At 35.6% G+C, this 22,210-nt stretch overlaps 1 protein-coding gene across 3 annotated transcripts in view; it reads left to right on the top strand.

Moving 5' to 3' along the window:
- ADAMTS19 (ADAM metallopeptidase with thrombospondin type 1 motif 19) overlaps positions 1 to 22,210 on the top strand; it is a 127,870-nt gene that overhangs the window by 46,492 nt on the left and 59,168 nt on the right. For all 3 annotated transcript variants that reach the window (XM_064403703.1, XM_064403702.1, XM_064403704.1), the window contains one exon: positions 20,019 to 20,124. In XM_064403703.1, coding sequence (XP_064259773.1) covers positions 20,019 to 20,124 — 106 coding nt within the window. The remainder of the gene's footprint in view (positions 1 to 20,018; positions 20,125 to 22,210) is intronic.

The raw sequence follows: 22,210 nt of genomic DNA, 5'->3' as shown, positions 1-22,210 counted from the left end.
TTGATAGGAATTGAAGGGCAGTTTGATCTTCCTATATTCATGCAATAAATTTAGAGGCAGAAAGAGACAGTACATTCCAGGGATGTATCGCATGCTTTAAATGGCAGAATTTGCTAAAGATGGTAAATGAGAAATGCTAATGTAGTATACAATGTCCAGACCTTGCCTCACCTTTCCCTTCTCAAACAGTACAGAAGAATGCACAGTACAGACTCTTCTGTACCATAAAGAGAGGCATAAAGCAATTCTCTCTGAAATATTAATATAACTGTATAGGAATGTGAGGCAGTCAAGGTGATCTTGGTAGCACTTTAGGCAATCCAGAAATGAAAGTTATGAGAAGGGAGCATGTATAGGACAGACCTCATTATTGGTTGTCATGTTGAATAATAGTTCTTTGCAGTGATGGATACTAAGCAGACAAATACTGGATTTATTGTTTAGTCATTACGCGCCAAGACTCACACTTTTCGCACTGGACATGAGTATCTTCTCAAGCCAGAGAGAGAAAGCACCAGTATTCAGTTATGTAGACAAAGCTCTCATGTATTTAGGTGGCAAATAACACACTTTTCTGTACTTCCAGTCTTGTTCTACAGAAACTAAAGAACTTATGCACTCTTCAAAAAGTACTTTTTCATTGTCTCTTAAAATAACAGTGATTTATATGAAGATTTAATGGTTTCAAGGTATAATTAACCCAGAACTCTGTTAAACAGAAAAAAATGTTTACTCGAAATCAAAACCATATGACAAACCTCCCTAGAAATGCACTGAAATATATTTCATTAATGATTTTGAACAAAATGTGTGGTGATAATCTTCTAAATATTCCTTGATAAAAGCATTTAAGGTGGAAAAATACAAGATTTGTTTTCTAAAGAGATAAAAATCATTATTTGAATTGGTTGTCAAAAAGTTTCATTCTTAGTCAGGGAAAAAAAAGTCTATCTTGTAGACCAAGCATCATAGAGAAGAGAAGGCTTTGGGGAGACTTCATTGTGGCCCTCCAGTACCTGAAGGGGACTTAAAAAAGAAGGAAGAAGGGGTTTTTATGCAGCCAGATAGTGTCAGGACAAGGGGAAATGGTTTTAAACTGAAAGAGGTCAGGTGTAGATTCGGTATAGGTAAGGCATTCTTTACTCAGAGGGTGGTGAAGTTGTTGAGAGTTCAAGGCCAGGTTGGATGGGCCCCTGAACAACTTGATCTAGTGAAAGGTCCCTGCTTATGGCAGGGGGAGTGGAACCTGATGATCTTCAAGGTCCGGTCCAACTATTTTGTGATTCCAAAACTCATTAATACTTCATATTTTGTAGTTTTGCAAAGTAGACAGAAAGAGAGGAATGATTTCAGGAATTTTATTTGATTTCCCCAAAGTCTCTTGAAATTTAGGAAGTAGAATGTATTTATTTTATGCCTTTCAATATTAAGTATTTCTCTATTGCTAGAAATGTTTGGAAATCTTTGCCGTACCCAGGAAGTTGAAGGTCTACTTTCTTACTTCCTAGTGTAAATCCAGAGTAACTCAGATAATTGCCTTCCTTATCTAATCCCATGTTTCTGTGTAATATTAAGCTATACTCTTGTGTGGTATCAGTCAGCCCAGGTCAATTGATTTCTGCAAAGCTATTCTGATTTCAGCATTGTCAGTTGTTGCAGCCACTGTCAAATTCATTCTGGGTGGAGAACCACAAAGCAATTGTTTTAGGCTGAAAAATGACCAGATCCAAGTGTTCTTGGGCTTCCTCTGCTTGGCTGGTTGGTTGGTTGCAGCATTCTTTTTTCTTTTTGCCCCTCCTGTTCTGCTCATTTATATGCTTTCTCTCCCTTATTCCTGCACAGAAGTGCTCATATCGTACTGCTCCTTTGATTCTCACAGTTTCTCTGTAGTTTAAAGAGAGGTTTCAGACCTTATTTTTCAGTATGATCATCAGGGACATTCTATGATTACAACAGAGGATTTCTCTGAGGGTAGAAAAATATCAAGATGTTTTTATAAAAATTAAATTAAATTTATCTAATGAAAATATTATATTTGATATGCAATTGTTCAAGGTTCTTTTCCCCCAGAAGACAATTTGGTTTTGGGATCATAGCATTTTTCTCCTACAAGCAAGTTTTGTCAACTTAGTCAGAGGAAGCTGCTTTTTGAATTTTTGGTGATTTGGATTGTTGTTCTTTTTCTTGGGCTGATGACAGGTAAAATTATGAGTGTAGGCATCCCAGTGAATTTCTAAAAAAAATTAAGAAGTAATTCAATTGTTGGTTTCCAGAGAAGTCCGTTGCAATAGAATCAGCACAAAATGCAAACTGGAGATTGCACATGCTATACATGCATGTCCTTGTGTGTAGCTCTTCTGGTATTATCATATTGAAGTAACTGAGACGAGCAATGATTTATAAGGAAAATTGTTATTGGGATATTGCAAAAACCTTTAAGTGAGGAAAATAAACAGATATTTTCTCACTGAAATCAACAAATATTTTCTCAACAAGTAGGCTTACAAGTAAAGACAGAAAGACTATTTCTTGAAACAAGTGTATGCACATTTTGACTTCCCTTCCTCTTGTCTACATTTCCACTTCAGCAAAGAGGATTGTGAGCCTCTATGGTGTATTTCTTTTGGATTAGATTTGTTTTTTGCTGCTAGCTAGTGTCTTCTGTGGAAACACTGTACTAGAGTTCTTAGAGTGCAGTGTTACAGGCATGGAAGTATTCTAAAATGATGCTTGACTTGTGTTGGCATCAGTTTGGAGCCTTGTTAATCTGCTGAAACTCAGGTAGCGACTTCTTCCATTTTTGGTCATTTATTTTTAGATAACATTTTTAGTTAATGAAATAACAGCTATAAAAACATGTGATTCTATCTAAACTGTTTGCTAAAAAGCATTTTCCAATAAAATGCAATCTCTAAACAGAATTCCTCTAAAAACTTGTCAGATTGGTTTTGGGCATAAATACAGTATATTAAAAATTTCTAAATTTAGTAACACCTAGTGTTGCAGATGAAAAAAAAAAAAAAGGCAGAAAATTAAGGTGCCATCAGGTTTTTGTACTGTTTCAGAGGAATGTGATGTGGATACATATCATAACCGATAAGGAATCAGACGAACATATACACTATAAAGAGCACAAACCAAAATGAAGTAAAAGAACATATTTTCCATCCAACTTAGAAAAACACCAAAGACAGATTTATTTACTTTTCTTCCTTAATATGAAACTATCGATATTTAATATAAAAAGCTTGGAGTTTTCCTCCAAATTTTTACTCTGGGACAAAGGTTTAGACCAGCCCTATGCATTTAGAGATATGAGATAAATAAGGAATTGGGCAGACTGTCCATTTCCAGTGAGGGTTAATGCTGGAAATACTGAAGCTGAATGCTTAGGACCAGTTACTAATGAGCAAGCAGCCAAAGAAGTTGCACAGAACACAGGCAGCAGGCCAGCTGAAGTAAACTGAAGAAGTCTGTTTCCCTGTGCTTCCTCATCTGAATCCGTTCATCTGGCTTCCCTCCTCTTATCCAGACTAGCGTTCTGTTGTAGTCTGGCACAGCTGCCCTCAGCCTAGCTAGCTGGTAACTGTTGGGAATTGCAGTGAACCTCCTCATGCTGAGCTGTGTGCTGGACTCCCCCGGGCACTCAATGCTGCTAATTCAAACCTAGTTCAAATACCTGTGGGCTGCAGAAGAGGAGCCCTTGAGACATAATCCATGCTGGCAGGGTTAGTTTGTTAGTCTGTGTTTTTTGCTTGTTACTTCTCTTTTGTTGAGTCAGTTACTGCAGAAATACTCATGCAAAAGTTGAAAATCAATATTGTGGGTTGTTCAGGTGTTGTCACTTGCAGGGTATAGGAAAATTTCTAAACAGTCAAGGCAAACAGGAATCCAAATATCCCAGAGCCTGTCATTTATGGTATGTCCTAATGTTGATGTGCATTTTTGGAAACAGGTGTTTCCACGAGACAGGTAAAGCTGCAAATGGGGTGAGGGCCAGGACTACTACCATGTATGATGGAATATGGAACCTATGTATAGGTACTGCTCTGTACATAGCAAAGTCAGTCTTGCACATAGAAGTGCAGGAAGAATGCTTAGAGGATGAAATCAGTTAAGGTTGGAAAAACGAGTCTTGTAATATTTTTGTAACATCTAGGTTTTTTTAACATTTCAGCATTGCCCACAGTCTAGTTGGATATTGATGGAAAGTGTTACGTTTTAAGTAACTGAATATTATATGAGTATATACCATTTAAAATTCTGTAGACTAAGGCTACCTGTACATAGAGATGTGCACCAGCAGGTTTTTCAGATATGCATCACTAGTGTAATTAATTTGCTTGGTTTTGTCCTGAATGTTACTGTTCTTGGTGCCATGGGGAATTCAGACTGGGAGGAGGGCAGTTGAATGACAGATTGGATGATGAGAAACAATTACAGGAAGTTTCTCCCGGCAAAGGCATAACTGAAGTCTGTTAAATTTCCTAGATCTTAAATGTTCTCTGACATATCTCCAAGCTCGATGCTAGACAAAATTTGCAAAACCAGCAAAAGCATTTTAAGCTCTGAGTTTTGCTGTTTGAATTGATTTTTCCCACTGAACAAGAGGTACTCTAAGAATGTATCCTATGTAAAGGAAAGATTTTTTTTCCAGTAAAACAGCTGACATTGAGAGAACTGGGCTCACAATTTAATATTTAATCTGTGGAAGATTTCCAATATCTAATCTAATCTTATGTCATTCACATAGCCTTTACAATGCATACAATTTTGCATTCATGCAACATTCTCTTTTGCAGCAAAATCATTATAATAATAGCTCACAGACCTGTACAGAGAGGAGCACCTCATACAGTGAGAGCAGGACCATCTTTTAAGTGCTTCTGTGGAAAAGCTAGCCAAAGAGATCTCACTCAATTTTAATTCCCGGACTTTTGTTTCTTATAAAAGAAAAGCACTGTAGCTCATATGAGTATTCAATCCCTGCAAATGCCTCAGTAGCTCTATTATTCACACGTGACTTCTGAACATTGATTTTCTTCTGTAGAAATGCAAAAGTTCCCTAGGAAGGGATATTCATATGATAGTCCAATATATCTAGTATACAGGTACCTGTAATACACAAGATTGTAAAAAAACTGGAAAATTTTGACTTCTACAGCCTACAGAATAACATTTGGCTTTGTCAGTGAGTTACATGTCTGTAAGTACAGCAAAACAGATCCTAATTATTAATGAATTCCAATAAATGTGCAAAATCAAAGCAAAATAGTAAATAGAATTTACCTCATATGTCATAAAACATCAAATGAATTATGCATGTTTGGTGCAGATTCTTGGGAATGCAGAATGCTGACTACACTACATGTGCTCAGTCATTACATCGAGATGGTGCAGTTCCAGTCCTCAACTTTATTCTTTCTATATTAATTTCAGTTCTAAAAATTATTAAGCTTTATGTTTCCAGCAAAACTCTTAAGATGCAGTCCTATCTTACCTTGCCTCTTGTCTTACTGAGTTGGAATATGACAAGACTCCAGTGAGACCAGAGAGATAAATTTTTACATTAAGATATGCAAACCTTTGTTTTCAAATGATGTTGTAACTTCAGACACAAAATAACTGGGTTACAACACATCAGATTGTTTCATTTTCCAGTGCTTTATTTAAAGTGTTTAAAGCCTAATTAATCTCAACAGCAGTAGGGTGACAGAGAATTGAATCTGTCTGAATGGACTCTTGATGGCAATTTCATAATCACTGAAGTTTTAATTAGTGGCCCTTTCCATACTTAAAAAAACAAGTCTTTTCTTCATTAAACAATTGATCAAGGCCTTGATGCAGGCAACTCCTTTGTTTTCTTTATGTTATTTTTACTTTGAAATAGGTAACCAATGTATTTAGAGAGCTGAAAGTAATGGAAAAAAGGTATTTTCTGTTTGTTTTTCAGATTATGCTACAGAGATTGCTTACTGGTTTCTTGGTAAATGTGTGATAATAGTCTGTCTTAGGAAGCAGTAGGGCCTTTGAGTGTGTTTAGGAAGATGGGAAAGTTAATTTTCATGTCTACATATAGTTTCAGATCTTTACAATGAAGTCTGTGTAAATGTTAGAGCTGAGAAAATCTATGACATTCTGTATTGAACCTCCATTAGCCTCTGGATGTTCTATTTAATGGTATATTTGAGGCTGAAACGTGTTGCTCATTTGATGTGCAGGATAATTTTGTGCATTTGTTGATAGTGCTGGTGTGGATAGTTGTCTTTGGAACTATTTATTTTTATAATAGCTGTTTATTTGTTCTAAATAGAAAATAAATGCACTATTGTTAAGATAGTATTAAAGGTGAAATCATTCCTCATTTTTTAAAGAAATAAACTTTTTCAGATAGTGTCTGTCTTGAAATATCTCTGAGGTTAGACATGATTTTTTCCAATATTGAAATAATAACTAATAGGTTAGACCTATATCTAATTCCTGTTGCACATTCCAGTTCAGATTTATTTGTGCTCTTTCCTATTTAGTTAACATGGGATCGTTGTTCTTAACATATGTTTAAATGTGAGTGGATTCAGCTACAAGATCAAGCTCTGAATTTGGCTCTTGAGTAAGGGGTGGTGTGATATGCCTCAGTACTATCCACAGGCTCTCGTAATTTCATATTCTTACTGTGAAAATGCAGTAAAACTTTTTTATTCTCTACAGATTATGCTGGCTCATCTCCAGGTATGTCTTTAATTTTATTTTGTTTTCTGAGTTTAGTTTCAACTTATCTGAGGTATTAAAAATCCTTTTTCAAAGGAATTTGAAATATAGACGTACTATATGTAAGAATTTTGACATTACACTGAATAGCATTTAAAATATTTATGTTTCAACCTGGAACTTCAGTTCACAATTTTGTCCATAGACAAAATTCCCATATCCATCAGAAAAAGGCACTCCAAAGTAAGGACAAAGGAATCCCATGTATTATGTGGTGCATATATACTATGTGTTAAAGAAAAGAAAAGGAAATGGCAAGGTAATTTCACAGTAATTTGTGTCTGTCTTGTGAATAGTGTGTACTTTCTAACTCCATGTGGGGATCCTTCACTAAAGCATGCCAGATGCAGAAGTGAAAAATGAGTGAAGCCTCTGGCAGTACTGCCGTGGTACACAAGGGATGCTTATGCCAAGGATGGGGCAGGGCAGTGAGACACAAAGCAGAGGACAGGCTTACTTAGGATTACGCAAAATTTTTTCACCAGGAGAAAATTTACCGTTTTTGCTAAGCAGATTGCAAAAGATAAAAATATGAGTGGTTTAGATACCCTCTCAATGCATTAAACTGTGAATTATGTTTTGTGTCACTCTATTTATTGAAATTGTTGAAAAACTAAATCAGGTCCAGGCAGCTGTGAGCATTTAAAAATATCTTTCATTGTCTCCTGGATTTTACAACTACTCATCTTTTATGTTTTGGTTTGTGGGGTTTTTTGTTTGGGGGTATTTTTGGGGGGTTTTTTGTGGGGGTTTTTTTTGTTTGTTTGTATGTTTGGGGTTTTTTTTTTGTTTTTTTTTTTTTTTAATATGAAAAATATAAAATCATGTGGGTTGAAACTGTAAACAATCATGCATCAATAATAAGTTACTCTATATGCTATAATGCCAGTATATGCTCTGAATTTGTTTGTATAAAGAATAGCTCTTAATGTATCATGCATACAATTAAATTTAAAAAATAAAAAAAAAAATGTGCTGTCACACATGACAAATTAAAAGCATTCAAAATATATGGCTGTAAAATACTTGTTTTCTAGCTAGCATCTGTTTTGCTAATTCGAGTTTTGTGTTGAGATCTTCATAGATATGCTTGTGTATAGTATCTTTATCCCCTTAAAAGAAATATTTGCAAAGTTATGCATGAATAGTCAACTTTGTATAGTGTTATGCACTAGGGAATCCTGGTGTTTTTTTAGTGGAAATATTTTCAGAACAATGTTTTCAGAGAGGCAGGTAGCTCCTTGCAACTAATGCATCAGTTTCTGCATCCTGTAACGATAAAATGGTGGGGGGAAAAAAGCAGTGTAATGGAATTAGATGTAAAAACCACATTTATTTGAAGAGTGGGATCGGAAGTCAGTGGCACATGAATCCTTTAACTGAGGAGGAGACAAAAAGAGCTCCATATTTGTGGAGAGAACTGCAGATGATCTATTCAACTGCATCTAACTTGCCAAAAGACAAGGAAAAGTGCTCCACAAATGTCAGCAGAATAGAACAGAGGGATAGGGCCAAGTCTCACTCTTTTTTTGAATGTCTTTGAGAAGACTTTCCATTTGAATCTGTTGCATAGCTCCTTTTTGTGGCATTTAAGTGGCAACAAGGGTGCGTTTTTTTGTACTTTGTTTTGAGTCTATGCTGAAGTTTTTATGTTCTCAGGGTGGTAGTATCCCACACTGAATAAAACATCAAGTAAGTCTTCCTTTTACTCTGATTGCTCAAGCAGGAGCTAATGCTACATTCTAGTTCTCAATTATCTTCCATCTTGCAGACTTAGCAAAGATTATTTTGGGTTATAATGGGTACCCTGAAAGAAGAAAGACCTGATATTCTCAGACTATTCAGCTTGCTTTCTTTGAAATCAAACTTCCTGAGAATCATCCCAACAAACTCCAGGAATTTATGAACTGAAAAAAATTTGCAAGAGCCTTGAGATATGGACTTGAAGAAACCCATCAGATAGTGCTGTCAGTCAGTTATACTGACTCTTACTGGGGCAGCATAAATGCTTTCATCATGTGTGATAATACAGCATGAAACAACATAACTTTAGTTTTACCAGTGCAGACAAAATACTGGATGAATATCTGCAGATAACAATAGTAATTTTAAAACAAATTATTTTAGCTAAAAAGAGGTCTGGTGGAAGACCCTTCTCAAGGTAGCTTTTCCTTTGTTCTCATTTTTCAAAAGATACTAGCTAAGCTATGCATCTGGTCCCTGTTTTCTTTATAAAGGAACAATTGGCTACTCAATTCACATTTCCTAAAAGATGTGCTAGTACTTCATGCTAAAAACAGCCCCAAGAGCAGTCACTTTCTTATAGTGCATCTCTCTCTTAGTGAAACAAAGTACAGTTTCACACAAAAATCTTAAATAGCACAAACTGCAAAAGCTTTTGCCGTGGAATAGTACATTATGCTAAAAGTCAAAGAAAAACCAGACTAATACCTCTTTCAATCCCACTAGCTGCCCCTTGTCTCTCATAAAAGAGAGCACCCCATTAAAAATGGGAACAAAAATCCTGAGTATTTTCTTAAGAGGGATCTCAACAACAGTAAAATAATCACTTTTGTATCACTTTTGTGTGTATTGTAAAAACATGAGAAGTGTTTTACAGGAATCACTCTGGTTGCAGAAGATGAGGGAATATTTTACTGTGCTGAAGCCCTCTGTGTCAAGGAGCGATTTTTTGTATTTCTGTAACAGAGGTAATTTTCGTAACATTGGTATAATAAAATAAGTTGGAAAAGAAAGCAAGACAGTCTTGTTTTCCTCATAGTTTGTTGCAGGAACAAAAATAAGTCTAAATTATATAGGATGAAAATTATGTGAGAAATTTCACAGTGGTCTGTTGCATAGCGGATGGTATCAGCCAGCTTCCAGGAAGAAGGCATCAGAAAGTAGGTTACAGGAGAATCAGCTTAATAGGGTATCAAGGCTGTAATTCTTTTAAGACCAGGAAAAACATCAGTGATATATTATGAGTAGATCAAGCTGGTATGGGGAATTGATGTTACACAAGCTGGGGAACATATTCAGGAAAAAAAGTTATTTGATGGAATGAGACAGGAGGTGAATTCAAAGGCGTTGCAATGTGTGTAGATGTACAGAACATGGGAACAGCTTTAGCAGCTGCACACCTTATGAATGTCAGAACTGAAATCCAGGTATCAGGAAGGCAAGAAGAGGGATAATCACCTGGGTGAATATTTTCACTAGTTGGATGGAGTGACATAATTCTTAATTAATTCCAGTATGTATTTTATTCAGTGATGCTGATGTATTTTGAACCATGTGTACAGAGTTGTAGGTTCACAGTAGTCTAAAATATGTTAAAGTGAACTCAAACTGCACAGCAATGGAAGCTGTTCTGAAAACTGATTGTACCATCTTGTGTTCCAGGACTACATTTAGTCATCATGTTTTTTACGTGGAAAGTCACATTTTTTCAGAGGCAGAATCAGAGACAAGACTGAGTTGTAAACATACAGCATTTTCATTAAAATAGGAGTGCAATAAGTATTTTCTGCTTTTTTGTTTTTTCTATTTACAAATAATGAAGTACATTAAATCTTGAAACTACATGCACTCAAGTTTCAAGGCTGGCACAATTTTTTTAAGGTTACAGAAGTGATGTCAAATGTCACTTTGGAAAACAAAGGCTGCCTCAGAATTATCTTGGAAACTAGGGTAACTTTTAAAGCCCCTGCATAGTTCCCTGGAAGTCTAAAACTTACACTTACATCTTCATTTAATCAGCATGCTGTTGATGTGCGCTGTGCTTCCTATTTCCTTAAGCCAGGACCTATGACATGAAATGTTAAGACTTTTAAAACAATATTTTAAAAGAAAATGTTGGGGTGTTTTCATGTATTCCACACATTTAATATATTTTTTAATTGACCAAGCCTTTCTGTATGTTATTTTTATAAAAAAGTTGTTTAAATAGTGATTGATTTATTTTTTTTTTAAAAGGGCAATTTAAAAACTGGCAGCAGCAAGAAAGCATTTGAAGAAAAGCTGTAACAAATTATTAGAAAGAGTTGTCTTCATCAAATTAGGTCAGTTTCTCTTTCTTAGTAGTAGCAGGTATTCATGTGATTTCTTATACTGTGATATTCTTGGCAAACTAAAATTTCACTTGCCTTTTTGGCAAAGATATGGCCCTTTGAATTCAGACTAGAAACTTTTGTTCCTACTTTCCCTTTTACAGTCATACCGTAGGAGAAACTTCAGTTTACAAGCCTCCAAACCATTTTTGTACCATTTACTCGGTTAGAAAATAAATTTTTTCTCTCATTTTGTTTAAGTTAAGTCTTTTTATATACTTGTCCTAGTAAATCTTTGCCTTCTGTTTCTTACAGATTTTTGAATGGACAAATAACATGTATAAATCATCCCACCCTGTTTGATGTTTAAAACAAAATGTACTTACCTGAAGACATTTGATATTATGTGGGATTGTGATTTAGCAGAATGATATGGCAATATACTGAAATCAGTGCAAACCATTGTGCAGCCATTGCAGTATTCTGTGTGATCACAATTCAAATCTCATTCTCACTATTGGCCCTCATATGGTCACTGTCATGATGCTGAGCATCCCCCAGTGCTGGGAAGGAATATGTGTATTAAAGCCTGCTCAAGCCCATTGCTCTGTTCAAAGTTCATTTTGTCAGTTATTCAGTTTTTATACTTTTTTGAGCGAGCTACATATGCACTTACCCCTTGCTGGGCTGGCTAACTCAAGAAGCCATTCACACTCTTTTGATTAACTCAGGCATAAACATTTCCACAAGCAGTTAATCCACTGAACTGATATAGGCATTGATCTAAAACTAGCTTTCCAGTCCCTCTTGGATTCAGTTTTCTTTGCTGCAACTGTGGTTATTCATTCCCTACATTCTTTGCTCAGCTTCAAAAGTACATCACCCTTGCCCACTACACCTCTTTTTTTTTAATAACCAGGTTTATTTATGAAAGGTGGGTTTAAAAAAGAAAAATGAAAGATGAACTAAATAAAGACCAAAAGAGAAAAAGAAAAGTGAATATATGTATGTACTTAGAAATGTAGAGACAGTAAAATGAATAAGATATAGCCTTTATAGCATGTGCACCTTGTAGCACTAGACAAGTGTAGGTGTCAGTCTGGAGTAGTGGTGCATGCAGTCACAAAGGTAAAGAAGTAAAAGAGAAGTGTACTCTTTGGTTTATGTGTTTCTCAGTCATGGATCATTTTGATGATCCATTCATAGCAGTCTTTCCTTAGGGTCCGTGTGGGAAGGCCTGAAAGACTGCCAACCAACATTGTCACATTGCCCACCTTTAAAGAAGATGTAATTGTAAAGCAAGAAAGCAAATTTGAATTGTTAAAATTACTTCCTGTGGTGTACTGCAGTGCTCACTGTCATCCATCTCACCATTTCTTAGAGTAACAAAGGCTTTTGTTGGTGTACATAAAGAGTTTATGGTAGGAAGCAGGACAAAACTCATTATCTGTCTGTTATGTCTAGCCAATGCATCAGTGGAAAGCACATCCTCAAGATTAATTTATTTATGCATGTATTTGGTAAGAGCTGTTCTCATGCTAAGCTTGAAACTTGTTGCTGGCTCTTTAAGTAACAAACTTTCCCTTTACTAGGTGAGCCTCATTGAGTTTTGTTGCCAAATTAGTTGAGGTGTCTTCAAAGATTGATTATCAATAAGATTGATACATCTTATTTGATTGTATACAGCAGTTTCATGAAGGTTTCATAAGGCACTCTTATAATTTACCCAGGTAATATAGGAGCTGAAAGTCTTTATTGTGTAAGTCCTAAAAATAGACATTGCTACTTCTGTCCAAATGTTTAATTTATAAATTTAGATCAAGATTCTTATTAATATTCTATGCCATGTAAAAAAAAATCTAGAAAAGTTGCCCATGAAAATTATGCCATGAGGAAGTTAAAGTAAACAGTTTCAATTTCTTAGAAGATTGAGTTACTTCTTAGAAAGTTTACATTTGGTTTTTCTTTCATGTTTGTAGTATGACAAAATATGAAGCAAAAAAAAATTTATTGCATAAAACTTCATATCCAATTTTTCATGTTTTCTTCTGAGTAGAATAGTTTAGGACTTCTTTAACACTAATTATATACAATCTATTCAAGCTGGGTTTTTTTCTCTTTCTAGATTACAGAAAGAAGGTTAAATGAGGAGAAAAGGAAGTTGTGACTTTCTCAAATTTACGACTTACTGCTTTTCGTTTAACACTATGGAGTTTTCTTTTCCATCTATGTCTTTTCCTGTTCATGCATATTTTTATGGACAAGTTTTCCACTTGATGATGTTGCCTTTAAAAAAAAAGGGGCAATTAAAAGATTTTAAAAGTATATTGACTATACTCAGTGACCATGTTACAATGTGTTATGGCATTAAATATTTTCCTTTACTTTTTAAATAGATTTTTATGTGTGGCTTATAAGTTAAAAAAAAGGAGACATGGGAATTATTTGTCATTTTTTACACTAGAAGAAAGTATCCTTGAATTCTGAGCTGCTGTGCTTCATAAACTGTTTGGAATAGTGGTAACCTGCATATGCTTTCATATGGTTTGAAGCATTCTGGATAGTTCTATAAAAAACTGACAAAAAGAGTTGTTCACAGATATCAAGGTACTGAAAAGGAGGTGAAAAAGAACATGGAAATGTAGACAAGCTATATATTAAGAAAAATACTAGTCTTCAGCCTATATGTGTGTAGTCATGGGCTTTGCTGCCACTGAGTAAAGAGATCAGAGAATGGTAAGGCCCAGTTCTCTGAAAATCCCAGAATTTTTGGGGTTGGAAGGAACTTCTGGGGATCATCTAGTCCAATCCCCCTGCAAAAGCAGGTTCACCAAGAGCTGGTGAAAAAATAAATGTCCAGGTGGGTTTGAATGTCTTCCGAGAGACAGACTCCATGACCTCCCTGGGCAGCCTGTTCCCATGCTCTCACATCCTCAGTGTAAAGAAGTTCTCCTTATGTTGAGGAAATACATTTCTTGTGTTTTGGTTATGGCCATTGCTCCTTGTCCTGTCACTGGGTACCATGGAAAAGGGTCTGGCACCATCCTCTTGGCCCCTGACTGTGAGATATTTATATTCACTAATGAGACCCCTCTCAGTTTTCTCTTATCTGGACTAAACAGGCCCAGCTCCTACAATCTCTCCTCATAAGAGAGATGCTCCTGATCACAAATAATCTCTGTGGCCTCTGCTGGACCCTCTGCAGTCACTCCTTGTCTTTCTTGGGCCCAGAACTGCACATGGCACTCAGGTGTGGCTCACTAGAGCTGAGTACAGGGGCAGGATTGCCTCATTCAGCCTGCTGGCAATGCTTTTCCCAGTGTACCCAGGATACTATTTGGTCCTCATGATCAGCTGAATAAACCGAATGTTAGGACTGAGCAGGAAAGAATAGAAAACCATAGAAAACTCATTATTTTGCTCTTCTATTAAGCCATAGTACAATAGTCATTTTGACTATAACCACTTTTGTCTGAAAGACTGTAGTACTACAAGAGTAAATAAGGTATACAGTGGGACATAAGATGTCAAATACATGTAAATGGCCTCTGCCAGAGGGGTTGCTAAATTCACTAGATCTTCTCAGTTGATCATTGCAATGGCTGACAGAGATCTAGGAGGGCATAAATGACTTTGAATAGATGAATAGAACTTTGTATTTCAGTTAGAACACCCTCTCTGAAGTCTTCATAAAAAGAGAAATATATACTGTTGTAGGCAACTACACTCTGGAGTTATTGGCATGACACGTTATGGACCCAGGTAGATGCCGGTAAGAAGGAATATCCAAATTCAGAAAATAATTACTATGCTGGCTGTTAAAGTTGACTGTGCCGATGCAGCCAGCCTTTAGCTCGGGACATCCCTGTATCTCTTGTCAGCAAAGGCCAGGAATGGGCAGTGGGGAAAATTTACTTATTGTCTCCTCTGTGTATTCATCTTGGAAGAAATGTTTTCCAGCATTTTAGAAGAAAATTAGTATCTTCCAGCACTTTTGCCATCCCATCCCTCTAACAGCATCTTAGAGGCCTGTAGACCCTTCAGACCCCTTTGCAAGAGCTAAAAACCTAGAACAGTGTAGACACATTCAGAATTTATTTTTGCAATTATGGCATGCATATACACTCTCTATTTTTAGTCTTTTTCCCTGCTCTAAGGATTAAAGTACAGCAATTTGTTTCAAGCTGTAAGAGTAAGCTTCATAGTCTGTTCTGAAACACAGAATCACACACTTACTAGTACATATAAATTAGTGTAGTTATTCATGTTCTGCTGAAAGCATGGGTTTTCTAAGATTTTTAATGATAAATCATAAAATAACAAAAGACACTAATAAAATTTAAGTTGCATTTGGGAATAATGAAACAGAAGCTGATTTGATTGTATCCCATTATTTTTTCTGATGTCTTGCAGTGATGTGTGTTTGTGAAGAGACGACACACACACGTATTTGCCCTCACCGTCATATCTCTCACTCAAAAAGAGAAAAATAAATATTCCTGGGCTTTGCATTTTGTATTTGTGATTTCTGTTTGTTAACGGTCTTGTTTTGATTACTGCCGTGGTTAAGTGCTGCTGATTCACAGACAACTGACAAAACTTGCTTTTCCTGGAAGTCATTTGTGACTCTCTTCAGAGCAGCTTGTGCTAATTAGACTTTGAAGTGTCTGCCTGGTGGAAAACTTTTTTCTCCTGCTTTTTAAAAAAGTATCTGGTCTGCTAAAAAAATAATTTGTTAGATTAGTAATCAAGTTCAGTTAAATAATGGTTTTTTTACTGACAAACCCACTGATTTGCCAGTTCATTTAAATATTTTTAAAGTACTTTATGCTGTATTAAATCAAAAGCCAGATGTACTTGGGCTTTAAATTATGCTTCTATTGTAGTGGCTTGTGAGTTTTTTGCACCACTGATAATTCAAAAGAAGATCATGCTATTGGAAGTCCTGAATAAATGCATGGCTAATACCATGACAAAAAACTGTTAATGTCTTGTGAAACAAAGGAAGTTCAGAGGAAAAGAAATTAAGTGGGATCAGTAAGTAATTTGGGTGGTTAGAGTTCAAGAATATTAACTCTATTTTTACAGTGCTCACTGTAAAAGGAAAAGAACCATTTTCTCGCCTTTTAGAATGCAGTATTACAGTCGTACCTACGTGTTTTGTGGTCACTGTAAGGAAGTCCAATGGTAGTAAGCTTGACTGAATGGCTCTTACTTTGATTCTGTTTGGGGTTTGTTTACTGTGGAGTTTCGTTCCTGGGGGCAATGCTGACAATTGCCTTTTAACGTAGGTAGAGGATTTATGTTGCAGGCAGTTGGCCATGAGTGAGCAGGTAGAGCTAACAAACTTGTTCAAATACTTTAGCTGGTGATGTGTTAAATGTAACATCTGTCAGATGAGGTAGCACTTTTCAACAGAAATGGTGTAGATGCGCACCCAATTTGAAACAATAAGTAGGTTGGTGATTGATGAAAATGTTCATTAACAAACAAGAAAATTTCTTATAGTTTGTAGAATGAAATGCCAATGTCTAACGCTAGCACTAATAGCAGGAGTAATAAACTATTGCTATGACTTGAGGAAAAGTTCCACTTTTCTGAAGCAGCATTTATTTCATTTGTATATTTACATGTTTGATAAAAAAATGTAGCCTCTTATGCACTTCTTCTCAGGCACAAAGCTACAGGTTTACTCTTCTGATTGATGTGGCATGTATTTTCTTCTGAATTAGCTTGAGAAAATTTATCCACAGAGGGAAGTAATTTGAATATATTACATTTGACATGTCTTCAGTCAAGCTCTTTTTTTAGTTTCAAACCATAGCTTTTTATAGATAAATAATCAGATTCTTCTTTATATTGTCAGTGAGATAAAGTTACTGCTTTCTAGCTAATACTTTTCAGATACTAAGTGTTTTAATTTGAAACAGTGTCTTCAGGCTATGGGGTTCACTAGGAATATCTTCATCATAACAAGGCAGCAATTGTTTTGGGGTTGTGTGCATTGATTTTTTTGTTTGTTTGTTTGTTTTGGGGTTGTGTTTTTTTTTGTTTTGTTTTGGGTTTTTTTTTTTTTTTTTTTTTAATGGGGATTTAACCTTGGAGCAGTTCCAGCTGTGTTAATAAACCACAGGAAGCTTCAGTGAACATAAATATATTTAAAGAAGAAATTCTGTCTCTTCTCTAATGTACAGACAACTAAGCAAGACCAGCTGCTTACTGAAGTCAGTTTCTTTTTCATTACATGTGAAATTCATAATCAAAAACAAGACATGAGACTACTTCACAGCTAGTAGTTGGCTGATTTACACTCAGTTGCTGTTGAATGTGGCTGGCACATAGGAGGTTGAATTTGGTTAACAGGGGAGAAGTCATAAAGCATTATTTGCTTTTGATGCTTTCAGTCATTTTGAGAATCAGCAATCTAATTTAGTCTTAATGAAATTTAAATCCTACGTTTTGTCTGCCAAACTTATAAAGTTCAAACATAATCAATTTTCTTGAAAGAATTCCAAGTATGAAAACATTTTTGGTAATATGTGAAAATATATATGAGCATTACTTGAGTATTATATGAGAATTATATGATCAATATATGAGTAATATTGAAAATTCCTAATAATGCTGACTGCTTCTTTTGCAGAATAGGTATGAAATTGAAACATTAATAATTCTTTGGGAGTAAACAGTGGGGACAATCAGAACAGTGGACAGCAGAACTGGCAGTACTCATGTTGTTGTATGGAAAACCTGCCATTTTAGAGATTAGAAGATGGTTAGGGCATTCCTTTTCCCTTGAGAAAGCTACGGATTATCATGCAGTTTTCTGTTAGTACTGAGCATCATCATGAAGAGGGAGGTTTGGGAATTCTCTTTCTGTAGATCCCAGCAAGTAAGTTTTATCCAACTGAGAACAGCCATCAACACTGTCATAACTGAGCTCCAGATGGCAACTAAACACCATACAGCTGCTTGCTCTCTTCCCACACAGTGATATGGGAGGAGAGAATTGCAAGGGTAAGAGTGAAAAAAGCAATGGGTTCAGAAAAAAATAATTTCCTAATTGAAATAAAAATAACAGTAATAATGATAGCAATAATGAGAAGGAAAATAACAGAGATAAGTAAATACCAAGCAGGAGAAATGATGCTGCTGAAAACAATTGCTTACCACCAACCAGCCAAAGGCTGGCGAGTCCCTGAGCATCGCCACCTTGGCAGCCTCCTGCCTGCTCTTTTTGCAGAGCACGGCGCTACAGGGTGTGGGATATCCTGCTCCGCTGGGGTCATCGGTGCTGCCTGTGCCCTCTGCCAGTGTCATGCCCAGCCCCAGCTCTCTTGGTGCTGAGATGGTGCGAGGAGGAGGAGAGGCTGTGAATCTGTGTAACCACTGCTCAGCAACAAGTAGCACCTCCCTGTGTTACCCTCACTGTTCTCACGCAAACCAAAAACATAGCTCCTTACCAGCTACTGGAGTGTACACCAGCGTGTAATTAACTGTATCACAGCCAAAACCAGCACAGCAAGAAAAGTATTTCTGCATGTTTTGTATTATAATAAAAGATCACTCCCAGTGCTTCAAATGCCGTACTGGCTATTGTCTATGGCAAAATTTTTCTATTGAGTGATTTTTCTATTTTGTTGGACCAATTTTTAAGTTCACTCATGATGGCTGAAGTCAAAACAGTGATGTTCACTTCTTCTGATATTGTTATCAGCTGCACTACTTCAAGCTCCAGCATTAAAAATCTTTCTATCTTTATCAGTTTGATCATCAAATCTTAAAAGAGGATGCATATAATTGTGGAACTATAAGGCACAAAAAATATTTCTAATTATTTTGGAAATATTCTTGGTTATAATTCAGTCATTGCAACATAACATTATTGAAATAAAACATTATATTTCAGAGCATTTCTTCTCTGTTTGTTATTCGAGTTAGTATAAAAGTGATACCTGTATTTAGCATGAGGTCTCATTCGAACAACTGTATTTTTTTTTTTTCCTTGACCAGATTTTGCTTTTTCTTTCATATCCCAGATGGCTATTCCCTATTTCGGAAACAAATAGTAAAAGTTGAAATACTCTGCCTTATTCAAATTTAATTTGTCATTGTTTTGTTCAGCCCTGGACAGTATTTTTTGTCAAAAGTTCTGTGTCCGAAAGATTTCAGCCAGTTCTTTTGAGGGCAATACTCAAAAGTTGGCAGAATAGTGATGGGCTGACTACTACTTGTGGGTGAAGTGTTGTGCTCACAGACTGACGGATATTTGGACTGTAAGAAGAATGGCTTATCTTATTAAATTGGAATGATAATTATGACTAAATTTCAAATACTGTCAAACATTTCAAACTTGACCTTTACATGCAAATAATCCAGCAAACATGCTGAACCAGAGGGCACCATTCCGTTGAAAGGAAGTTCCTGGGAAGAAGGCCAAACACTTGAAACAGTGTTTTGATTGCTTACTCCAGATTTTCAAATGAGAAACGACGACAATCATCCCTGCTAGATGTGTTTGTGGTCTGAAAAATTTACCATTACCCAAATTAAGCTTCATGTTCCTCAAGCTTTTACAGTTATGGACACTTTACTTTTAAGAAGCTGAGCTTGAACTCAAAACCCTACCATTAAGGCTTCATTGGGTTTTTTGAAAACTAAGGTATTATGTAGTAAAGGCATTATAGCTTCTACACTAAATATGTTTGACAGGCTGCAGTCTCCTATGAACTCTTCTGGGACATCTGACTCTTCTAAACATTTTTAAAACCACTAACATGCTGAATGCTTTATGAGTAATTAGTAGTGATAAATGTAGGGGCACAGCTCTGTGCTTTGCACTCTGTTCTTCTGTCAGAGGAAATACCTGTTCAAACTTGTGTCCTGTTGTTGTAGACATTTATTTTCCTTTAAAATGGTACTGACATTCATACATGTGTTCTATCACATCTCATTAAGGCACTGAGCAATGCTTTTAAAGAATGCATTTTCTGTACACTGCAGTCCATGTAATCATTACTGTGAGGTAATATTACCACTGGTGGGAAATTGAGTAAGTAAACCTGTCAGATATCTGTTTATATACTTGGATAGCTCTGACCACAACAAGGTTTCAGTCTTGTTTGGGTCTAATTATGCCGTAATATATAAAGTTAGTAATAACAAAAAATAACTGAATGTGGTGGTTGTGTTTCCTAGGTATAGCATACCTGAGTGGAATGTGCAGTGAAAAACGAAAATGTATAATTGCAGAGGACAATGGTCTGAATCTGGCTTTTACAATTGCCCATGAAATGGGTCACAAGTAAGTATGTGGATCTTAAAGCGTTTTATTCATTTGCATGTAATACTACTGTGATTTGACTAATTTGGTTGTGTACTTCAGTTTTTCCTTTCTTTCTATAAGGAGGGGATTTAAATTAAATGAAAAATTCAGAAAATAGTGATTCTGTTAATAGTAATAATATGTATCGATACATGGTATGTAGCTTAAGAAAATGTTTATGTAATGTTTAGTAATACAAAAATCTTTATAGCTACAAAATAAATAAATTAACTGGAAAGACTGTTCCCCATTGTCTGGGGAAAATCAGGTGCCCCAAGATGTTTGTTCTATGCTGACTATGGTATTGTGTAACAGATCCAACTCTAACAATTGTTGCCAACAAACATTTTAATGAGATCATAAGTTGGAAGAGCCCTTATTTAATTTGGCTTTCTTAGGATAGATCCCATTATAATGTAGAATAGTCATTGCTTATTGCAACATTAATGTTTTTCATCTTAGAAGAAGAAAAAGATGGCAGAATGAAGGCGAAGTTAACTGTCCTTCACAGTTGGGCTGGATATTTTTACTCATTCGTTGTCGAATATTTTAATCCAAAGTGAAAAATTAATCTTTTGCAATAATAAAATCTGTTAATAAGATTTCATCTTCCTTCTTGGCCTCACTACTTGTAAAAGAAAAAAAGTCTTATCTGAACTGAAATAAAAAGGAGATATGTATTACTCTTATAATTTTTTTCTGCAGTGTCTGTGCCAGGTATTTGTGTACTTGTATTATAATGTCAGTTTCAGAGGGACAACAGAGAGAGATGTTTTGCTAAATGTGTGGTTAGGTATCTTAGGACAAAAACTTTGAATTGAAAGTGACTTGGTTTAAATTTGGACAAAACTTTCTGAGAATGGAGATGCTAGCATGAAATGTTGAAAAATGAAATTAATTATAAGAAAAACCTGGAAATTAAAATATTTGTATTGATTTTCTTTCTGTGTGCAAAATAAGCAAATACAGAGCAATTATTTAAAGATTGACACAAGTATAAGTTGCTGCATGAAATTGATATTTTATAGTTTGTTGGGTTTTTTTGTTAGTTTGTTTTGGTTTTGTTTTTGGGTTTTTTTAATATATTTTTTTATTTTCATAACTGCAGAAAAAAACTCCTGGTTAATATAAGCCAGCCTACTTGCATGATAGTTGTGACAAAGAAAAGACCTAAAAAGAAATACTTATTTGTGTTTTGTAGCTACACATCATTCTATTTCTATTTTTTGCTGTAGTGTTTGCTGGTATTGGAAGAGGGAATGGGTAGAAGAAGAATGTTCTGTAAACTTATTCCTGTGACAGCAAACCAAGAATAAGGGGAATTAAACAATCCCTGATTATGATCTGCAGATAGGTTCACTGGTAGAGTATGATACTTGATGCAAGTATGATAATAACATATATACTGCTTTATGAGCAACACAATAAAAGTGGTTTAGAATATAGAAACCTTTGCTGCAAAATTACTGTATTTGAAAAAAGAGACATCTCAGTCAACAAGAAATACAACATCTTAAGCTCGCTGAAAAATGGTGATACATAATATTCTTGCGAAGTTATGGGTGGTGTGTTGTGCAATAGCAAATTTACAAATGTGGGATACTGATCTTAAAAGTTTATGTGGTTACATAGTGGTAAGGTATTTGTCTTGCAGAAGACTATCATACCTGTCTTTGGCTTCCTAAGGTTTTCTAGATGACAAGCAGTACATGAAACAAGGTAGACAGAGAAGCTCACTGTTGCTGCTAGCAGTTCTTCCAAGACTGCAGCATAGGTCAGGCTCTGTAACCTGTGTTACATTTGTTTGTGAACTTGGAATATCTTAATGGCTTTGCATTGCAGTTGGACTGTGAAAGAGAAGGCATTTGCATGATTTTCCTACAGGAACATAAAACTTATATTGCTGATATATAAATCCTGGGACAGACAAATGTTTCAAGGCTACATATGAAATTTCAGAGCTTTCAAATCCTTTCGTACTAATTCAAATAAACTTGGAAAAACAAATCATGATGGTATCCCAGCCATCATATTATCACTGGTAATGGTAGTAATGGCATTTGAA

This window comes from Passer domesticus, chromosome Z, assembly GCF_036417665.1.
Source record: "Passer domesticus isolate bPasDom1 chromosome Z, bPasDom1.hap1, whole genome shotgun sequence".
Taxonomy (NCBI): Eukaryota; Metazoa; Chordata; class Aves; order Passeriformes; family Passeridae; genus Passer; species Passer domesticus.
Note: the sequence above shows the minus strand (reverse complement) of the source record. Positions and strands in the feature narration are given on the sequence as shown.